General features: G+C 48.7%; 8 protein-coding genes across 8 annotated transcripts; 5 read left to right on the forward strand and 3 right to left on the reverse strand.

Moving 5' to 3' along the window:
* Window positions 1-37: 37 nt before the first annotated feature.
* On the forward strand, window positions 38-1,456 carry ASPVEDRAFT_25798 (uncharacterized protein; the record flags this gene model as incomplete). The annotated part of the gene is made up of 1 exon (XM_040809819.1): window positions 38-1,456. One exon carries the CDS (start codon window positions 38-40, stop codon window positions 1,454-1,456), a length of 1,419 nt encoding a protein of 472 aa, XP_040664719.1.
* A 93-nt stretch (window positions 1,457-1,549) lies between these two features.
* On the forward strand, window positions 1,550-2,053 carry ASPVEDRAFT_488750 (uncharacterized protein). Its single transcript, XM_040814085.1, has 2 exons — window positions 1,550-1,878; window positions 1,948-2,053. Exons 1-2 carry the CDS (start codon window positions 1,643-1,645, stop codon window positions 1,970-1,972), a joined length of 261 nt encoding a protein of 86 aa, XP_040664720.1. The 5' UTR covers window positions 1,550-1,642; the 3' UTR covers window positions 1,973-2,053.
* Window positions 2,054-2,134: 81 nt separating this feature from the next.
* Window positions 2,135-3,331, reverse strand: ASPVEDRAFT_124892 (uncharacterized protein; the record flags this gene model as incomplete). Its single annotated transcript, XM_040806226.1, has 1 exon — window positions 2,135-3,331. The coding sequence occupies one exon, from the start codon at window positions 3,329-3,331 to the stop codon at window positions 2,135-2,137; it is 1,197 nt and encodes a 398-aa protein (XP_040664721.1).
* A 2,145-nt stretch (window positions 3,332-5,476) lies between these two features.
* ASPVEDRAFT_80588 (putative UV excision repair protein (RadW)) lies at window positions 5,477-6,962 on the forward strand (the record flags this gene model as incomplete). Its single annotated transcript, XM_040816900.1, has 7 exons — window positions 5,477-5,494; window positions 5,559-5,606; window positions 5,669-5,741; window positions 5,803-5,882; window positions 5,941-6,267; window positions 6,333-6,788; window positions 6,843-6,962. The coding sequence occupies 7 exons, from the start codon at window positions 5,477-5,479 to the stop codon at window positions 6,960-6,962; spliced, it is 1,122 nt and encodes a 373-aa protein (XP_040664722.1).
* A 423-nt stretch (window positions 6,963-7,385) lies between these two features.
* On the reverse strand, window positions 7,386-9,916 carry smp3 (glycosylphosphatidylinositol-alpha 1,2 mannosyltransferase smp3). The gene is made up of 4 exons (XM_040811698.1): window positions 9,506-9,916; window positions 8,952-9,331; window positions 8,768-8,895; window positions 7,386-8,711 (listed from the first exon to the last, which is right to left on the reverse strand). The coding sequence occupies exons 1-4, from the start codon at window positions 9,612-9,614 to the stop codon at window positions 7,721-7,723; spliced, it is 1,608 nt and encodes a 535-aa protein (XP_040664723.1). The 5' UTR covers window positions 9,615-9,916; the 3' UTR covers window positions 7,386-7,720.
* A 761-nt stretch (window positions 9,917-10,677) lies between these two features.
* skpA (SCF ubiquitin ligase subunit skpA) lies at window positions 10,678-11,403 on the forward strand (the record flags this gene model as incomplete). The annotated part of the gene is made up of 4 exons (XM_040814323.1): window positions 10,678-10,741; window positions 10,823-10,920; window positions 10,991-11,158; window positions 11,230-11,403. 4 exons carry the CDS (start codon window positions 10,678-10,680, stop codon window positions 11,401-11,403), a joined length of 504 nt encoding a protein of 167 aa, XP_040664724.1.
* A 658-nt stretch (window positions 11,404-12,061) lies between these two features.
* ASPVEDRAFT_38429 (60S ribosomal protein eL39) lies at window positions 12,062-13,049 on the reverse strand (the record flags this gene model as incomplete). Its single annotated transcript, XM_040811699.1, has 3 exons — window positions 12,062-12,544; window positions 12,800-12,900; window positions 13,044-13,049. 3 exons carry the CDS (start codon window positions 13,047-13,049, stop codon window positions 12,496-12,498), a joined length of 156 nt encoding a protein of 51 aa, XP_040664725.1. The 3' UTR covers window positions 12,062-12,495.
* Window positions 13,050-15,736: 2,687 nt separating this feature from the next.
* Window positions 15,737-19,905, forward strand: mdr1 (ABC multidrug transporter Mdr1; the record flags this gene model as incomplete). Its single annotated transcript, XM_040814324.1, has 3 exons — window positions 15,737-16,144; window positions 16,200-19,489; window positions 19,548-19,905. 3 exons carry the CDS (start codon window positions 15,737-15,739, stop codon window positions 19,903-19,905), a joined length of 4,056 nt encoding a protein of 1,351 aa, XP_040664726.1.
* Between the last annotated feature and the right edge of the window lie 1,271 nt (window positions 19,906-21,176).

Consider the following 21,176-nt stretch of genomic DNA (forward strand, 5'->3'; position numbering starts at 1 on the left):
CTATCGGCTTGCCTTTGTTCCCTGCATCTTTGCCATTATGACCTTAGAAACATTCGACCTCTTCCAACGCCTCCCCTTTGACCTTCGTCGTGAGATTTACATATTGGCTACACCGCCCCGCATCATTCATGTCAAAGAAGATGCGCAAGACCCAACGCAATTTGAAGAACAATTCAAGGAAAAGGCCAACATCTGCGTCAACCCCGACCTGGCATACTTTGCTCCTAACTGGCGCCAAAAGATCCTCCCCGAGCCCATTAAGCAACGCACATTAGAGGCTGTTGGCGTGAGCAGTAGTCGTGGCGGGCCACATCAACCATGGGAGCCGTCGGCGTCCACACCGGAGATTCCTCTCAGATGGCTCCAGGATAAGCCCTCGATAGCGTGGCTCATCATGCGCGAGAACTCGCTGTATAGTGCTGCACCCATACCACCTTTGTTGCATACCTGGTATGAAGCGCGAAGGGTGTTGATGGGCTTCGGATACACACTTGCTTTTGAAACACGCACAACCGGACCACGGACGTGGTTTCATTTCGGTAGGGATGTGCTGTTTATCGACGAGGACAATGCGAACACATACTGGGATGGGAATCACATTCTGACAGGCTGTCAATATACGATTCTCGGACAGTTTCACTCGAAAGATCTGAAAAGAGTACGGAAGTTGGCACTGGGCTCATCTGGATCGTTTTTGTTCCCTTGGCAGCGTTATGACTATTGCTCCATGCTTGCACTTTCAGTCCGATTATTCCCTGATCTAGAAGAGCTTCAGATCGCCCAATGGCGGCAAAAAGATCTATTCCGCTGGCGTGATTACGGCAAGAACAAAACTGCCATGCATCCATGGTCTAGTTATATAGACGATCCGGTTGGCGAGCTTTGCTCTTTACCCGTTGAGGAGATTGACGCCCTGCTGCAACTACTTTCACGGGCTGATGGCGTTCGATCCGACTTGCCAGTCGCTGGAGTCTTAGGCGAGGCTTTGAGATCATATCAGCAGCGGGATGGTGATACTAGTGGTCTTCATTTTCTTGAATACGCGCAACGGCGAGCGCAAGCCGCGTTAGCTGCGCAACGCACCCTTTTACTGCAGAAGAATGGACCAGGCCTTTCGACTTTTTCCTGGCAGATTCCGAGGGTAAAGGCCGTCCATATAATTTCACCAACAATGGCAGCCCTACTACAACAGGAACGGCAAGTCGCCTGGGAAAATTTTCTGAAGATGAAACGCAATTGGCAGGCGATGGAGCATACCGAGACAGCACACTCCTGCTCTATAAATGCAACTAGTGACTACCCAATCCATAATATCTATACACATGACATTGATTTTGGTCCGTTCTCAGAGCTTCATCCAACCGATAGGCTTTACAAAGCCGCATGTACAGACGCCAGGCAGTGGTGGGCGGAGGAGGGAGTGCTTGCTGCACCAAAATCTGCGGTGCTGTTTTGAGCTTGTACTACCTTTACATGGAGCCCATATACAGAATTCCATTTCATAGGTAGTTTATAACACCTGCTTATTGCTAATTGTAGCTGATCTCTCCATAATAATTCCTGGCCGACCTAAATTCTTAACCCCGAACCTCGGGGTCGGGGTCGGTCTCAACTCTCGGTGATTTCCATATTTTATAAATATATGACCATGGACGGTTTCCGCAAACAATCCAAGCCAAACGAATTGTTATCTAAATTTACTCCATTTGTTCTCTCCATGTCCACCATGCGCACCTGCTCTATATTCCACACCCACTCCTCTTACTTCCGCAAGTCTTACCCGCCATTTTCGAGATACCAAAGAATGGGAGCAGGACGATTAGCAAAGGTGGCTCTAGTTGGGACGTTAGGATACCTGGTATTTAAGGAAATATCCCAGTGAGACTACCACTCATATTTCGGATGATCACCTGGATTAATAGTGAGCTGACCGTTCTGCTTGTACAGTTCAGGATGTCGCTCCAGAACATGAATTAGTAGAGTCTGGAAAACACTGGGTTTAGTTATTAAAGAAATTCACTTATTCTTATAGAAACTCAAATTAACGCACTGATAGGGTTGGGGGTATTCTTCGCTAGATAACAGGATGTTGTTCTATCTTTATAATCTTTATATACAGGGAGGCCGCGCTACATTATGTACCGAGCCGACTATTACTACAACCCAAAATTGACGCCGGTCTCTGCTCTATATCCTCAAAAAGGTGGTCCGTTTGTTCAAATAAAGGAGACCTACCCCGAGGCGTAGGTGGCGGCCCAACTGAGCGCGTTGACCTCATTCTGTGCAGTGCCTTCACGGTAATAGTCTGACCCGCCTCTGGAGATGCGAGGACCATCGTGCTTGGTGTAGTAGTCGGTGGAGGAGAGCGTGTAGAAGAGCGGAACAGCGGGTGGATATTGCTTTCGTCAGGCAGTTTCAGTTTGGGAGGTCTGGTGGTGGCATCCGACTGGGCTGTGGAGGATGATATGGTGGACGAAGGGCGCAGCATTACACTGTCGAGAGACCGTTTGATTTGTGAACTGTGTCGTTGGAGATGTGGTGATCGGCCCTGGTCTTCTTGGCTGCGGTCCCCTCTGGTGCGCGTTGTTGCGCTCTCAGGATAGGAAACGAGCGCTGGGTTTAAGTCAAGCGAATTGCGCTTGGAGTCTGACTGGGCCAATGTCCTGCCGGAATATCGGGTTGAGCCTCGAGATGTCGCGCGCGAAGGTGATGATGGATTATGAGGCGTAGTGTCAACGGAGGGACGTTGCGATTCGACCATGGACGAGGCTGCATGGGATATTTCTTTGCGTATCGATCCTGGCCGACTCGGAGTCAATGTATTGAGCTCGTATGAGACCAATGTTGGCCATTGCTTATGACGGTTGTCATGTTTAGTCATAGTCATCAAGAGGACTCCGCATAACATTCCTTGAGTGAGGACGGAGATAGCCCATAAGGCACAGCGAGCAACCAACAGCGGCTGCCGGGGTATAGAAGTATCTGATTGCTTTGTCTCGACCACAGATTGCATTGTGCTCCATGCTATAGTCCCGGCCGTTACCCCAGTCGCTATGACGAGATACCCAATCCCCGTAATGTAGGTTGTTGCTTTCCAGCCTTTCCGTGGTGTCCTGGAATTGGTTTTCAATTCGTTCGCCAAGATCAATATTAAGAAAATGATCACAGAACAACTAATAATGCTGAAACTAACGGTGACTGCATCAGTCAAAGAAGTATGCGGCATTGAAGCTCTCGAAAACCCATAGCACACGCCATTAACGATGGTGACTATGACGGTTGACAGCAACGAGACCCCTCCCAACAGATAGGCCGGGGAGGCCGTGAACATGGTGGAACCCGAGTGCCGTGAAGAGACCCTGGGCGAAAAAGAGGCTTGTCCGTTCGAAATAGTGGCACAATCCAGACAGAGGCTGTGAATCTGAAAAAAAAAAACGGTGCGAATCGGCGGAGCAGAAAGGATCCTTGTAAATCCTGGCGAATATTGGGTGGGATATTGGTTTAGCCGGAGGGAGCCAATGAAATAAAGACGAAGTATGGAATTTGAAGAAGCGAGTTGGTGAAGTGGTTGGCAGTATATGAGTCGAGCAGTGAAAAATAGAGAACAGCACGAAGGAACCAATATATGTATATTTGAGTGGGAAAGCGAGACCTAGGAGAGTTCTCAGGGATATGCTGAGTTAAGAGAGAAGCCCAGGAATTAGGAATTGGGTGTATCAAATAGCTAGTGGTCCTGTGGGTTAAGATACAACGAGTACGGAGTATGCAAAGAAATAATCGACTGTAAACTCTGTGGCGAGTAGCGGCGCACGGAGTATGACTCAAAATACTATCAATACCGAATATAAGGCCAAAAAGTACGACAGGCTAGTTCTTCGGTTAATCGTCGACAAGTGAAGAAAACCGGGGGTTTACCACTTCGGTAGAACTGGATCGGATACCTTACAATCCGGCCATGGTCTCCCGTCCTGTCACTGTACAATTACAGGGGTCTCTTTCTGATCACAAGATATTGAGTTGTGTTTGGCAGTCAAGACCTGAGCCACCTGGTGCCACTCACTGGCACTTAGGCCGGAAGCCTGCAACAGACTCAACAATAAAATCCATGTATCTTACACCGAGATGTCGAAGAGTCACCTGTGCCTGACATGCCTAGACCGCAAGTAACTGTTTAGGGCTTTTGCATCCATGGTTCGAAGACGGGTGATTGGCGGGGAGGAATGGAAAGAAGCTGTTCTTGCATGCGACGGGTCTTGCCAACGAACAATTTGTCAGGGTCTGTTTTGTCCAGATAATTTTTTAACGTGACGATCTCCAATACTCAGGAACCGCCTCCAATAATGGCCGTCAATTGTGATCAAACACGGGATCCATGATGTGTTGGAACCAATAATCCTCCGATCCACAATGTGACGTGTCCATAGAACACTTGGGGACGAATTACCGCCAATTTGGGTACCAACAACGTGAGGGTTTAGTATCACCGACATTTTGAGAGTTTGTCAGAGCTCAAGGCGAATTCCGTAGTGAGGAATGTACACCGTAAGAATGTCTTTTAACAAATTCCAAGGCCTGACCCAACATGGGGCGACATGGTCGTACGAATTTCTCGTCCATGGTCCATAGCTCTCGCTATGTGACAGATCCATAGGATATGTCGACCATACCACAGATCAAAGATCAGCTTGTTACCAAAGTTGACCAGTTCGTGCAAAACGTCGGGTACACCGAGCCGCCGCAGGACACCACTAAAGTACCTGAGAGTGGCGGCGACCAAGAGTGGTTGATGAAGGCTGTTGTTTCGCTCAGCTACGTGTTCAAAGAATTGCGCACGCCTTCATTCCCGTCCTCAGTTTCCTGGCTCTCCGAAGAGTCTAGCAAGACAATGAGTGAGAAATCTTGTCTTACCGCCTTCGGATACAAGCCTTCCAACGGAGGTAGAAAAGACATGGTGTCTATTGATGGCCAATGGCACTGCCTGAGGTCATTCTGGGCCCATGACCACAGAGAAGGAAACTCGGATTCAGGCTCCTAGGATCCGTCTGAGGGTGAAGGCAGGGGTGTCCCGCGAGGTAAGAATAGAATCTGCAAGGAAGCAAAGAGAGTCCGCCATGGTCGACCTATACAGGGACGTAATCACGTGAATACCAAGCGCAGGCAAGTGGCAGTGCGCTCAGAGCTGTGGCCGGTGGTCCGTGGCTTGTGAGGGGCTGCCGCCTGCTCGGTGACCGCCTCCACCCGCTGCTGGCAGTTCCTCCATCTCTCCCAGCTGCCATCATAATTTATCATCGTCACTTGCTTTTCTCGGCTCATTTGTAGACTTGGAAACTTGTCCCTTCTGCGCTTTCTTTCTATCTATCTCTGTACAAGCATACCCATCACCGCCGAACCCTAACCCTTGTCCCATCAACCTACACTTAGTCTTCCGTCTCCCCTCCCCCACTTTCAGCTATCTACGTTTCTCCGGTGGCGCAAGATGCAGCTCACATTCAAGGTACGTGACCCTCTATTACCTTCACAAAGCTGCGCAGCATCCAACCTGACATCTATTTCCACAGGATTTAAAACAACAGAAGTTTGTGATCGATGCAGAACCGTCAGAGACTGTAAGTCGCCTTAGCCCGAGCTTCAGAAGGCGATGTCAATGCGGGGCTAACCCAAAATTTAGGTTGGGCAGGTGAAGGAGAAGATTTCTTCGGAAAAAGGATGGGATGTCCCTCTACTGAAGCTCATCTACTCTGGTTAGTCAATTAGGTCTGCACCTTGCTGGTCGTCGGCTCTGACGCTCTGTGGGATTTACAGGGAAGATTCTTCAAGATGACAAGACGATCGAGTCATACAACATCGAAGAGAAGGGATTCATTGTATGCATGGTCTCTAAGGTATACCGTCCCTGGTCCTTGGTTCCATTTCTCCCTGTGCTGACCTTACTTTGTTTAGCCCAAGACCCAACCCGCTTCCTCACAGGGTCCGTCCACGCCATCTAAAGCAGCGACTTCAACTCCTGCGGCGCCTCCTGCTCCCGCACCATCTGCAAACACATCCACGTCCGCTGCTGCCGTCCCAGCAACCCCCTCTCCAGCCTCTTCCGGAGCCGCTCAGCAAGGTGGACCTTCTTTCAATGATCCTTCAGCACTATTGAGTGGCTCGCAGAGCGAAGGGGTCATTTCCCAGATGGAGAACATGGGCTTTGAGAGAAGTGACATCAACCGTGCGATGAGGGCTGCTTTCTTTAACCCAGACCGAGCCATCGAGTATCTTCTGAGCGTGAGTCTGATTCGTCATCATATTCATGACTTAGTACACTAATTCCTTCTCTCTTCCTACAACAGGGAATTCCCGAAGATATCCAGCAAGAACAACAACAGCGATCTGAAGCTGCCGCCCCTACTGCCCCTCAAGCCCCCTCTGCCCCCGCCACCGGAGCTACACCCGCTGCATCTGGAGAAGACGAGCCGGTCAATCTCTTCGAGGCCGCTGCTCAGGCTGGTAATACTGAAGGTCGGGGTGGTGCTCGGGGTGCATCTGGTGGTGAAGCTCAGTCGAACCTCGACTTCCTTCGCAACAACCCGCATTTCCAACAACTTCGCCAGCTAGTCCAACAGCAACCCCAAATGTTGGAGCCAATCCTTCAGCAAGTTGGCGCCGGTAACCCCCAGATTGCACAGCTTATCGGACAAAACGAGGAGCAGTTTCTTCAGCTACTTAGCGAAGAGGATGATGCTGCAATTCCCCCGGGCACAACTCAGATTCATGTCACAGAAGAGGAGCGAGATGCAATCGAACGGGTATTCCACTTCCCGCCATATCCTTAGCTTGACATTTAGCTGACCTAATTCTAGCTTTGCCGACTCGGATTTTCGCGGGACCTCGTCATTCAAGCTTATTTCGCCTGCGATAAGAACGAAGAGCTTGCGGCCAACTACTTGTTTGAGAACTCCGACGAAGGTGAAGATGCATGAAACAATCATTCGGCCCGTCACGAATCATGATGTGCCACTACTCCTTTAGTTACAGATCTATTCCCCTCTCATAATGAGTACCGCTATTCCGCTATTCATCCGGCTCGTCTCTTCTCATACTTTGCCATAGCGGCTGGATTAGACCAGCACTTTTTACACCTAGGCCTTCTAGTACTTGTACCATTGCCGCTAGTAACACGGCTGCTCCTTCCACGTTCTTGCCATGTACCTAGGACCAAAAAAAAAAAAATGCCAATCTGACCGAATTATTCGTTAAAACGGTTCTATGTAGAAAGACCTCACCTTGGCCAAACGCAATCCACGCTCATTAAACGGCTCTAGCGAGAAACAACTAATTAATTAAAGTCCAAAGCTTGAAGAATGTGAGTATTTCCTAAAGTATAACCAGAAGTCTAAAAGGAATGCAACGTCAAAAGGTATCATGATTATTATTATTATTCGAGCATGAGAGGAGGGGGTATAATTGCCATTAATTCCGACCAGATATGATGAAAAAGGAAGGGTACATAAGGGTATTTGAATGTCCGGATTAGTTGAAGATGTATGGTTCAACACGAAAAATAACATAGGTCTAAAATAGATAGCGGCGGAAGAAGCATATACAGAGAAGGATAACGTGAGGAAAAGAGGAACGACGACGGAGAAAGGTGATTGAGGACGGGGCCCGGGGATAGGCGAGACTTCCCTAATTTGGATATGGTCGAGTAGTACCTTAAGGTATGTATCAGCTGATGAACTCAGATGTAACGGCAGGCGGGTCTTTGCGCAAGCCAAACAGCTAATCCACGTCTCCCAATCACCCGCTTTAGGGTTGGTAAAATGCCATCCGTGCCGAAGTCTAAATCATCCAAACTGATGTGTTTTCTGTAACTCCATAGCTCAAGCAGTTCCAAGCTTGAGCTGGAGCTCTGCGGAGCCAAGAACTGGTCCAGAAAAGTGATGGACTTCGGCGCGACCACGAAGACAGCGTCAGGTTGTTTCGAACCCGACTTCTGCTTTTTCAGGCAGGAAGGGATTAGATCTTCAAGCTCATTGATCAACTCTGGCCCAGGTTTGCCCATAAGATCTTGGGTGTCGATGTCCAAGTCCACAGGTAGAGTGGAGTTATCACCAAGTAACCATAGAGGCGGGGAATATGTCTTCCACCAAAACACAGTAACGGAAATGGACTGGGATTCTTTTACGGATGTTGTAGCTGAGACGATGGAAGGAACCGCGAGCTGTGTTGGAACAACGCCTCCTTGATGGTACACGCCCATCAAGAAGCCCAAGGCTGCATTGAATATGACCCAAACAGCCAGAAAAAGGCGCGATTTGCGGACATGGAGACAGCTGAGGAGCAAAGGCACGCAAGGTATCAGGAACCGAGGTTCCTGGTGAGGAAAAATGGACAGCATGGCGGTAGCCGATAGCGCAGAAGCTGCGCGGACGTTCTTCAACCAAGAAGGTATAGAGCGCAAATTGTAGACCTGAAGGACCATTGCGACAAATGCAGGCCCCAGAAGCTGTGGCAAATTGACTAGGAAGTGATTATAATGAGGGTGTAGTCCATGAAGAGCCAAGTTGGAGCTGTCTGTGTTGTAGAGGAGATTATTGAGTGGTGTAATTATCGGCGAGCGTAGGACATCGCTGAAAGATGCAGACGGTCTATAGAATATCGTGTCGGCAGAGATGGCAACAAAGAAAAATATGAGGCCAAAACCAATGAATGCAAGTAGCGATAGCGGTCTGTATGCAACTGATGAGTAACTCTAACTGAAACCGAGACTGTATTCAACACTCACTTGCGCCAAAATTGTGGTAGCAATTGAAGGCCTGGGATAGCGAGGAAAGCAGGAAAGGTTATCCTGTTAAAGACACCCGCAACGCAGATGAAGGATAGCACCGCGCAGGAGAACAGAGAGGAGCGTCGCTGTCATAACCATTAGCTAGTCTCTCCACATATTTCTTATCTGGAGCCACCCGAACCTTGTCGATAATGCGATTAATTAGAACTAAGCCCCAGGCAACCAACAGGGTCTCGAGAGAGTTGGAGAATGTGTGCGTCTGATGAGTCCAGGTGACATACGAGGATGCCACCAAAACCACAGCTGCCCTGCGATGGCGTGGAAGAGGCACCAGCTCGTGGACGGCCCAGTCTTCCAACACGAAGCTCAGCAGGAACATAACCCCCCGCACAACATAGTAGACCAGCTCCGCCGGGGGGCTTTCCGTCCCCGTCTCATTATAAAACCATTTTAGGAGGCTTATCGGGACGTCATAGATCGGCCATAGTGGAAAGATGCTGCGGATTGGGCGCTCGGATGTGAACTCCCACGGCAACCGTGATGGGTAAGAAAGAATCCGGCCTATAATAAAAAGCGTGTAAGCATTTGGAAACAAAACAATGTGAATGTAGTGAATGCGAAGTTCGGGAGATTGTGGTGTGCGAGCCGGTGATCAGTTGTGCCGTCGCATCGTCAAATGACCCAAACCGGAACCAAGCCAGGGCGAAACAACTGGTCGGTAAACAAAGAGCTTACCGGCAAAGACCTCAAGACCCTGGAAATGCTCGTCCGGGTGAATGTAGCTAGGACTCAGCGCAAAATAAACGCGAATCAACAAGAGAATTAGGTACGTTCGCCTCCACATGTTTTGGTCAGGTTCGGACTCGGAGTATTAAAAAGAGGGAGGAAGATCCGCGATATAAGGCTTGTATTGCACATGCTGCTTCATTAGGAGAGGTCGTAGAACGGACCAAGGGTGATCAAGTCGCGGCACGGAGACGCGAACAAGAGGTCAAGTTGTTTTACCCAGAGCGGATCACGAGAGCGGAAAATTCAGCGGCAAAAGCAAAAACAAGAAGCAAGAAAAAAAAAGAAATGAGCACAGGGCGGATGCGATGGCAGCAGCGGAGTGCTTTGAGCTTCAGTGGGCAGACGCGTCGAGGAAGGGATGATATCACCCCATTACAAACTATAATTCCAATGGTCCAGGCTCGATCCTATGACTACAAACTTTGTGTGCGAAGGTGGTATGGAAGTGGCCTTTACTTCGCAGAACCATCGAGTCGCGTTTATCGATCAAACTATAGTGCTTCACTCCGTAGAATGGACGTTGGACAGCCTGGTTCAAGCGCTTGAGCCTGCAAGCGCTTGCAGCCTGGAGCGAGCAGTCAGCGAAGCCTTTGGCCAACACCAAAAAGAGCCCCGTTTCAGCATGGGACGCTCGCTAGGCAAGCGGTTCTTTGGGGCTGAAACTGGTGCCTGAAAGAAAATCCAAAGAAATAAAGAGCGGGTGCTGGCCGTTGATTTACTGTACCGATGGATGATGAAAGACCAACGGACGGACTTTGTGACCAAGCGCTTCTTCCATCCGCACTAATTGGCCATCCCATTCAACCTCCAAAGCTTCCTTCACCTCATCACTTGTCATTCACCACTTCCTCTTCTATCAACTACTTATAACATCTCGTCTCTCCACCCTGTCTCTTCTGCAACAGGCTCCTTTTCCATCACTCAGAAAATCAACTCTTGAATCCTTAATTCCATCTGTCGACGCAGTGTTATAAGCCACTTTCAGTAGGTCGCCCCGATCGCTCCCCGCTTTTGGCCCCTCGACTGCAATACGAGACCCGGATCCTGCGCGAAAGCTCGCACAATCCCAGCAAAATACATTTTTCTGACCACATCAAAAGAACATACAGATCTTCAAAATGTCTGAGAAAAGCCAACAAATGCTCACCCTTGTCAGCAATGACAACAAAAATATCGAAGTTGGTATGTGCTTCATGGACTAACACTTTCCGCCTCTATGAATCACTTCTGCCAGTTCAACAACAGAGACTAACCTCCTATTAGCTCGCGATGTTGCTGAGCGCTCTCTGCTGATCCACAACTTGCTCGATGACCTTGGTACCCCTGAGGCGCCTCCTTCGGAGCCCATTCCCATTCCCAATGTCAGTCACACCCCATCAGACTACCCCCGACCCAAAGTGATGTTTGAGCTAACTGGTCTTCTCACCCCAGGTGAGCGAGAACGTTTTGACCAAGGTCCTAGAGTGGTGCCAACACCACCGCAATGACCCGCTTAGCAACACCGAAGAGGACGACTCGCGCCGCAAGACGACTGATATCGAGGAGTGGGACCAAAAGTTCATGCAAGTCGACCAGGAGATGCTATTCGAGATAATCTTGGTATGCAGAACACCCGCTATATTCTATTCGATGGCCCTAGGCATAAAAATGCTAACTCTTCTTTCCAACAGGCTGCCAACTACCTCGATATCAAGCCGCTGCTTGACATCGGGTGCAAGACTGTCGCCAATATGATCAAGGGCAAGTCCCCTGAGGAGATTCGCAAGACGTTCAACATACAAAACGACTTCACCCCCGAGGAGGAGGACCAGATCCGCCGCGAGAACGAATGGGCTGAGGAGTAGGTTTTCACAACTCCTCAAGTGCAACTTACGAATATAACTAACCTGAAACTTCTTCTAGCCGTTAAATCCGCCTGGCATAGGACCGGATTCCTTTGATCTCTTTGTGGACGGCTAGTCGGCCCTATATGACAAACATGCTTCTAGAGTCTGGACTTTGCTGAAAGAAAAGGGTCATCTAGTTCCACGGCGTTACAAGGATACTATTCAGCGGTTTCGTCTGGGTTTTTCTTTATATCTTTTTCCCTTTCCGGTTCTGTTACCCTGAAGTGACATGTCTGTTCAAAATAAAACAACCCCCAGAAAAAATATATCGGATATTAACGACGGATCAGACTCGGCTGGCTGATTTCTTCATGTGTGTTTTCTTTATTAGCTAGGGACGGGAATAACAACAGTTTTCGGTATCAGAATCCATAGATTTCTGAATGTTGTCCGTTTTTCTCGACCATGTCCTTGTGGCCGCCATGACGTAGAACTAACCAGTAGGACATTACATACACTTAAATCATTGATCGAAGCCCCTCGACTACACCGTACGTAGTACCATCCTAGTACTGGGCACACGCCGGGCAACGTTGGTGACTCCAGTAGGACCGTGGATGTCGGTGATACGCTACAAGGTACAATGGTTCAGTTTATAACCCTTGAATGCTCATTACCCATCATATTTTCGATTTGTGTTTCTTTTCTTATTTCCCTAAGAGCTCGCATACAACAAACTTGCAAAACGAAAAAACGAAAAAAATAAGTATATTTTTTCATTCCATCACAGAACAGCCATCACAACCCGCTTGACCACTAAATCAACCATTTTCAGACGACGTGCGCTTGTCGATTTAATTCGAAACAAAATCGTGGATCCGACCGAACAAAGGTGACGTAGATAGTCTGGGGCGAAGAAACAGGGTGAAAGAAGAGATGAGAGCGGGATTCGATCGTATCAGAGTGAGAACGAGAGCGGAGATGGATTCTTCGTTTGCAGGTTAAATCATCGCGAATTCGAGGATACTTTTGCCGTGCGGTATCATGGTTGAATTGAACGGAAAAGATCCCAGGGTGAGCGTCTCGGTTGGAGAAAGAGGTCGCACAAGCTTAGATACCGAGACGGGTCTTGCGCCAGTGTCGCCGCTTAGCGTTGTATCTGATAAAAAAGAGAAAATGTTAGTCGACTGTTCCTTGACTTGATGTGTCTTGATATAGTCGTGTGTGCGTGTATCCGTTTAACAGATTCTCCGGGAGACTTGTTCCATCTCGTTTTGATTCGGACAAGGCGACAATGATAGAGTCGTTCGAGTGGTGTATCGATGTATCCGCCTTCCCTTTCCCATCACAGTCCCTCCTCTTCCACACGCTGGTCGGGAAAAACGGGCATATAGGCTGGCTGGGTTGTATTTACCTGATGGTGTTACCGGTCCGGAGACGAATCCACTGAGGGATGGGACGGTTCTGCTTCTGAGCTTTGGCAAGCTTTTGCTTGGTACGGAAACTCTTCTGGCTCTGTATAGGGCATATTTGCGTTAGCCAACGGCCATCTCAAATTGCCAAAATTCATGGCGGAGAGCATAAAAATTCGTTTGAATTTGAAAAGAAATCCATAGAGTTTTGTGTGCGATGAGAATAACGTGTAGGAAGTCACTAACCGGCATCTTGATGGGTTGTCGCGACGGCGAGCTGAGTTGTATGGACTGGCGAGAGTGAGGTTGTCGACCGTCCTTCCAAGGTCTTTTCGTGGTGTGGATTTTTTGGTGCGGACAGGGTTAGCGCTTCGCTTCCCGAGGTCATGTGATTCAAGCCTCAGGCAACCACCCCAGAACAGAGGATGAAGCGACAGTTTCGGTTCTTAAATTTTTTGGGCCTGGGCGTAATTGTTTTGGTAGTTCATAACAAGAATATTTTCGCCAGTAAAAACGTGTCTTGGAATATCAGCCATTATTGCGGTCTGCCCCAGGATTTACAACTCGGCAGAGTTTCGCTCTCTTGCATAGCTGAAGTGTATAGGAAGTGTATAATAATTGTTCATGGCCATGTCGAGTTAGTTAACCTCCTTAATATTTGGTGATCTGTGTCTGTACTCTGCCATGCTGCTTTTCTGTATCCTAAACTGCTATTGAATCTGTACAGGTGCCGTCGAGTTTTCTTCGGCCTTACTGCGCGAAAGCCCTGGTAGCGTATGCCGTTTAACAGAACCCCCGCCGTTGCTTCATATCTACTTAGGTTTGATTGGACTCTTCGAGGATCGAATGAGTCATCGGCTATTCTTGATGGACTGAGCCAGGAACCTCTCCATCGCGCGCATCATCATTTCCAAAATAGAGATGGTGGGGTGAAAACCCACGAGTATTAGTCTTCTCATTTCGAAAGACCAACAAAACTCCCAAGTAGTCAGCAGTCAGCACGGAATCTGATCCATCCGTGTGAGAGCGTGTGCACGAGCTGTTATATTATTAACGCGTCAGATAGCAGATTGATATCAGCAGTCCCTGGTAGCGCCTGGTCCCAACTGGGAGGTTTGGCCCGGGGTATACTAAAGACCGAAGGCCATCGAGGTCCGAATTTGGGATGGGAAAAACGCGGCAGTTATCTACCTCACAGGCCACGGTCCTCTCCAGTTTCTGGGGGGTGTCGAGATTTCTTTCGGGTTGACTCTCCCCTGCTCCTTAGCCCCTTAGTAGCACCGCAGTCGTCCTTTGTGACAATGTTCTTATCTGAGACAAGCTTAGGATTTTCAAGTTACCTAAGTCATCGACCATTGTCCCGTCAGCAGAGGTGAAAACCCCACGTTCCCACGAACAAGAAACGTGTCAACTCTCCCGAGACCCCTAGTAGTGACTCCTTGTGAGGGTATTGCCTCTTTAGTGTCTCGTACTCGGTAAGAGAGTGCAGCGTATTCGTTTCGGCGTTTGTAAATTTGGAACGGAATCTTAAAATTAGCGACATCCCCTCCCCCAACTTCGGTTTGAACATCCATTCGGCAAGCGATGTCCTCAACCGGAAAAAAAGATAAAATAAATAAAATGAAGAGTCCAAAGAGCCAGAGAAATAACGACGTAGTGCTCGGTTCTCCTGCTCCAAAACCAGGACAATAATAATAGTGGGATACAGGATTTCAGAGGAATATCTGACATGTCAGCATTTGCACCTTCGAGGCAAGTCAAACAGTCAGACATGCATGTATACTCGACGACTCGGAACGTTCGTCCATACGGTGTCCATGTTTCCTTCGGGGCCAGATGCAATCGAGCCAATTGTGGCACCGGCAACTGAGATCGCCCAACTGCGGACGTCAACCTCGCATGAAGGTGGACGGAAACGCCGCCTGCCCCGTCCAGAGTAAAATAGCCAAAAAAGACATCGGGGCCCGGGGCTCATAAACCCCGACACCAATGAGAATTCATCCAGGCTGAACAATTGTGCCCTCCTTATGCAAACAACAATATGAAGCTTATTCTGCGCTATACCGTTAATTGATGTTTGTGTTGGATTGATATTCTGGTCATCCAGTGATAAGGATGGCACTTGAAACGACTCACACACATCAGGCGCCAGTGTGAGTGAGTATTTTGCTCTCTTCACTTCGGATATTATTGCCACACTTCATACGAAATGCACATGTAGTTCTAGTTCTAGAAACGTGGAATGAATGCGCCAAGCGACGAGGCCCAGTGATGATCATTATGTCTTTCCTGACAGAGACCCCTTTGTGAGTAGGAGAGTGATTCACAGGCATCACTGGCTTGAAGTGGCTTGTGCATCCAGATTCTTGGGGGGCACGCAGTAAGGATTCCTCCTCGATCGGCAATGGTCCACCCATGCCGTGCTTAAATCCAAAGTTTTTCTTGCACAAGAGATCTCGGGAACTGGAGGCTCCGATCCACGAACCCGCCTGGCTCTAACTCGACTAGGAATGCACAGAGTCGGTTTACAAGCTGCTATGGGTGACTGGCGACGGAGACCCCATTTGGTTAAATAGGTCTTGACCGTCTTTCATCGCTCTGGCTTTTGCTTCCTCTCTTTAAATAGCCCGTATATGTTATCAGGGATATCCCCCTTTCCACGGTCTTCGTTTTGTCCCTCACAGGCTCGTTATCAGTCCGATTCCGATTCCGACTCCGCATTTTTGAGGAGCACCCAACTATTCGGTTGCGGCGACTGGGAGAGCTCGTATTTCCTTGTCATTCTTTGTCACGAGGATTCTGGCTTTTAAGTAGCTTGTCACGCCAGACTTTGCGATTCCTGATGGACGGAATAAATCTCTGATTAACCCCGTGTGAAGCTACTTCCCTCTCTAACCTCGGCAGCCCGCCTGGGCCTTCAACCAGCCGGTTCGAACAAGATGTCAGAACCTGCAAAAGGGCCCCTTCCGTCGGAGGCCGCTACCCAGCCTGTTCAGGTTCCAGTACCGAATGAGCCGTCATCTACGCCAGTCCTCTCGGGCGAAAAGCGCATATCAAACGAGTTGTCCGCTCAGTCTAGTTCAACGGTGGCCGCCCCCGCAGCCAAAGAGCAGCAGCGCCCAAAGGCCTCATCCAGCAACAATGCAGACCCGGTCGATGAAATGGATGCCCTTATTGCGCACCTGCCTGAAGAAGAACAACGGGTTTTGAGGACGCAACTTGACGAGCTAAAAGGGAACATCTCGTTCTTCGGTCTCTGGCGTTATGCGACAAAGATTGATTTACTCATCGTAGTCGTCAGTGCTATCTGCGCTATTGCCGCCGGTGCAGCTTTGCCCCTCTTCACTGTATGCATTGATCCCAATGGCGTTTAAAGAGCTCCTAACCAACTATTTGCTTCAGATTCTCTTCGGTTCCCTGGCTACAGTCTTTCAAAAGATAATGTTGTATCAGATCTCCTACGGAGATTTCTACCATGAACTGACGAAAAACGTCCTATACTTTGTGTATCTTGGTATCGGCGAGTTTGTCACAGTCTACATCAGTACTGTTGGCTTCATTTATACTGGAGAACATGCTACGCAGAAGATCCGTGAACATTACCTTGAATCTATTTTGCGTCAGAACATCGGCTATTTCGACAAGTTAGGAGCTGGAGAAGTGACAACCCGTATCACAGCCGACACAAACCTCATTCAAGATGGCATTTCTGAAAAGGTGGGCCTTACGTTGACTGCTGTCTCAACCTTCGTGACAGCATTCATCATCGCCTACGTCAAGTACTGGAAATTAGCCCTAATCTGCAGTTCAACGATTGTTGCCCTCGTCCTTACGATGGGCGGTGGATCGCGGTTTATTATCAAGTACAGCAAGATGTCGCTCGAAAGCTACGGCGCTGGCGGAACAGTTGCTGAGGAAGTCATCAGTTCGATTAGGAATGCCACCGCATTCGGCACGCAGGACAAGCTTGCAAAGCAGTATGAGTCTCACCTGGCCGAGGCAGAGAAATGGGGGACAAAAAACCAGGTTATTCTAGGCTTCATGGTCGGCACTATGTTTGGTCTGATGTTCTCGAACTATGGTCTCGGCTTCTGGATGGGTTCTCGCTTCCTGGTGGATGGGGCGGTCGATGTGGGTGATGTTCTTACCGTTCTTATGGCTATATTGATCGGTTCATTCGCCCTGGGAAACGTTAGTCCAAACGCACAAGCATTCACGAATGCTGTAGCTGCGGCCTCGAAAATCTTCGGAACAATCGATCGCCAATCACCCTTAGATCCGTATTCTGACGAAGGGAAAACCCTGGACAACTTCGAGGGAAACATCGAGTTGCGCAACATCAAGCACATTTACCCATCCAGGCCAGAAGTCACTGTTATGCAGGACGTTTCCCTCGAAATGCACGCTGGAAAGACAACTGCGTTAGTAGGACCCTCTGGCTCGGGGAAAAGCACTGTGGTTGGTTTGGTCGAGCGATTCTACATTCCCGTTCGGGGTACAGTATTGTTGGATGGTCATGACATTAAGGACCTCAACCTCCGTTGGCTCCGTCAGCAGATCTCTTTGGTCAGTCAGGAGCCAGTTCTTTTTGGCACAACCATCTATCAGAATATTCGGCACGGTCTCATCGGCACAAAATTCGAAAGGGAATCTGAGGACAAGATCCGAGAACTCATTGAGGGCGCCGCAAAAATGGCAAATGCTCATGATTTCATCTCTGCCTTACCGGAGGGGTATGAAACAAATGTCGGTCAGAGGGGGTTTCTCCTCTCAGGTGGTCAGAAACAGCGTATCGCCATTGCTCGTGCTGTTGTCAGCGACCCAAAGATTCTGCTCCTTGATGAAGCTACCTCTGCCCTGGACACTAAATCCGAAGGAGTCGTTCAAGCCGCGCTAGAGAGAGCAGCTGAGGGTCGTACTACCATTGTGATTGCCCATCGCCTTTCCACCATCAAAACGGCCCACAACATCGTGGTTTTGGTTGATGGTAAAATTGCCGAGCAGGGAACTCATGATGAACTGGTTGACCGTGCAGGACCTTATCGCAAGCTTGTAGAAGCTCAGCGGATTAATGAAGAGAAGGAAGCTGCAACTCTCGATACCGAGGACATGGATGGTGAAGATCTCACCCACGAAGACATGACCAGAATCAAAACTGCAGCTAGCGGAACTAGCTCGCTCGATGAAAAGCCAACCACCATGGACCGCACTGGCACCCATAAATCAATTTCCAGTGCAATTCTTTCCAAGAAGGGTCCCGAGCCAGTTAAGAAGTACTCTTTATGGACGCTGCTCAAATTCATCGCTTCTTTCAACCGGCCTGAAACTCTCTACATGATCATCGGTCTTATCTTTTCATTCCTAGCCGGCGGCGGTCAACCCACACAAGCTGTACTATATGCCAAGGCAATCAGTACTTTGGCGCTCCCACCTACACAGTACGACAAGCTTCGGAGTGATGCGAACTTTTGGTCCCTGATGTTCTTCGTGGTCGGCATTGTTCAATTCATCACTCAGTCTACTAGCGGTGCCGCTTTTGCTGTTTGCTCTGAGAGACTTGTTCGTCGCGCACGAAGCACAGCTTTCAGGACCATGCTCCGCCAAGATATCTCATTCTTTGACAGAGAAGAAAATAGCACCGGTGCCTTGACATCTTTCCTGTCCACCGAGACGAAACATTTGTCTGGCGTCAGCGGTGTAACGTTAGGTACAATCTTGATGACTTCGACTACACTAGGTGCTGCCCTCATTATCTCTCTATCGATTGGCTGGAAATTGGCCTTGGTTTGTATCTCGGTCGTTCCAGTCCTTCTAGGATGCGGATTCTACCGGTTCTACATGCTAGCTCAATTTCAATCGCGGTCCAAACTTGCCTACGAGGGATCTGCAAATTTCGCTTGCGAGGCTACGTCCTCCATCCGCACCGTTGCGTCTCTGACTCGAGAAATGGATGTTTGGGAAATGTATCACGCTCAGCTTGACGCACAAGGCAGGTCTAGCTTGATTTCTGTCTTGAAATCATCCCTGCTATATGCTTCCTCTCAGGCGCTTGTTTTCTTCTGTGTTGCGCTCGGCTTTTGGTACGGAGGAACCCTCTTGGGCCACCACGAGTATGACATGTTCCGTTTCTTCGTATGTTTTTCGGAGGTTCTATTCGGCGCTCAATCTGCGGGTACCGTCTTCTCCTTCGCGCCAGATATGGGCAAGGCGAAGAATGCCGCAACCGAATTCCGACGATTGTTTGACAGAAAACCAGAGATTGACAACTGGTCTGATGAGGGCGAGAAGCTCGAAACTGCAGAGGGTGAAATCGAATTCAAGAACGTGCACTTCCGATATCCCACACGCCCTGAGCAGCCTGTCCTCCGTGGTCTGAACTTGACGGTGAAGCCTGGACAGTATATTGCCCTTGTCGGACCCAGCGGTTGTGGTAAAAGTACTACCATTGCACTTCTCGAACGTTTCTACGATGCAGTTGCTGGCTCCATTCTTGTTGACGGGAAGGATATCAGTAAACTTAACATCAACTCATACCGCAGCTTCCTGGCACTAGTCAGTCAAGAGCCAACTTTATACCAGGGCACGATCAAGGAAAATATCTTGCTAGGCATCGTCGAAGATGATATCGCCGAAGAATTATTGGTGAAGGCTTGCAAGGACGCCAATATTTACGATTTCATCATGTCTCTTCCGTAAGTCTTCGCTCCCCAGCTTCACCTGGTACCACAACGCGCTAACAAAAGATAATAGTGAGGGCTTCAACACGGTTGTTGGCAGTAAAGGAGGCATGTTGTCAGGCGGTCAAAAGCAACGTGTAGCGATTGCACGAGCCTTATTGCGCGATCCCAAAATCCTCCTCCTTGACGAAGCTACGTCTGCCCTAGATTCTGAGTCAGAAAAGGTCGTCCAAGCCGCGCTCGATGCTGCTGCCCGAGGTCGAACCACAATCGCTGTTGCCCACCGATTAAGTACAATCCAAAAGGCGGACGTTATCTACGTCTTTGACCAAGGCAAGATTGTCGAGAGCGGAACTCACACCGAACTCGTTCATAAGAAGGGCCGATACTACGAGCTGGTCAACCTACAGAGCCTGGGTAAAGGCCACTAATTGCTTTCTTGACCTAATTCTCGAACATCTCTTCTCAATTTCACCGCTGCATATAATTATATATATATCCCTTACTGTTTATTTCTGGTGGTTTAATTAGCAATCTGCTCTTTTACACATTTTTCCATACCATTTTTTGCCGGATTGGTTTTTAGTGATTTAGTGATTTTTATTAGATTTCTTGATGTCTCTTGAGCTGCATAGCGCCACTCTCTATTTAGATGAGATGAAAAGCAAACAAATTCAATAACCTACTCCATAACTCCCGTGCATATCCCTAATATAATAATAACCGTCATTATAAGATCCATACCTTCGTAGAGATCGGATTCTGTCAATCTTTGACGCCAACCCCGAATTCCTTCTGCACATCAACCTGTCTCACGCCACGCGCATCAGCAATAAGTCCCATCAGCCCCTGACCGATGTCCTTGATCTCGTTATACTCATGCAGCAATCGAATATGCCGCTTTACTGTGTCAGACGGGTCATTTCTACACTCAATCTTGTTTAGTTATTGTCTTTTTACATCCTTTAAGATAAAAGATGGAGATAAAAGATGAAGATAAAAGATGAAGATAAAAGATGAAGATAAAAGATGAAGAAAAGGAAAGAAAAGGGGGAAGGACAAGGTAGCTTACTTCAACTTGGCACGGACCTCGGCGACTTGGCCTTCGATTTGGCTTGCTTGAATCTCCAGTTCTGCTATGGATGCGCGGAGGCTTGCCTATGTATTGGGTGGGTTAGTTACAGGGTTGTTTTGGGTAAAGGCTACTGAGATCATGAGATGGACTTGCGAGCTTTTTGTCTCCTTGGGATTCCTGGGTGGGTGAGCCAGCGAAGACTTTGAATTTCTCTGGATTCGAGGACATTGCTATGGATTTGAGAGATAGATGAAGGGCAGTTCTGATGGATTCTTGTCAATCTGGTACTAGTACGGTACAACCGTATGGAGGATGTTATTCCTGAGGCATCCAACTCATATCGTCGAGCAACAAGCGGGGTAGTGCTTCTAGAGCACAAAATGACCTGTTTTATCGAGCACTGAATTTTCCGGACTGGACAATTGCGCCTCAGCAAATATTTATGTAGTAGTTGTGTACCTTGAAGCCCGGCTGTGGTCCGGTGGATGCAGCAGCCAATCCGAGCGAGTCTGATCACTGATTTCTCAGGCCGTTTCCAGCTTCCGCCCCGGCCGGCCGATCGCCTCAATCCAACGATTCGTCATCTCTTCTCCTTCCTCACATCCCTCTTTATTCTTTGCAAATAAC

Source organism: Aspergillus versicolor (assembly GCF_001890125.1).
Source record: "Aspergillus versicolor CBS 583.65 unplaced genomic scaffold ASPVEscaffold_2, whole genome shotgun sequence".
In the NCBI taxonomy this organism is placed as follows: domain Eukaryota; kingdom Fungi; phylum Ascomycota; class Eurotiomycetes; order Eurotiales; family Aspergillaceae; genus Aspergillus; species Aspergillus versicolor.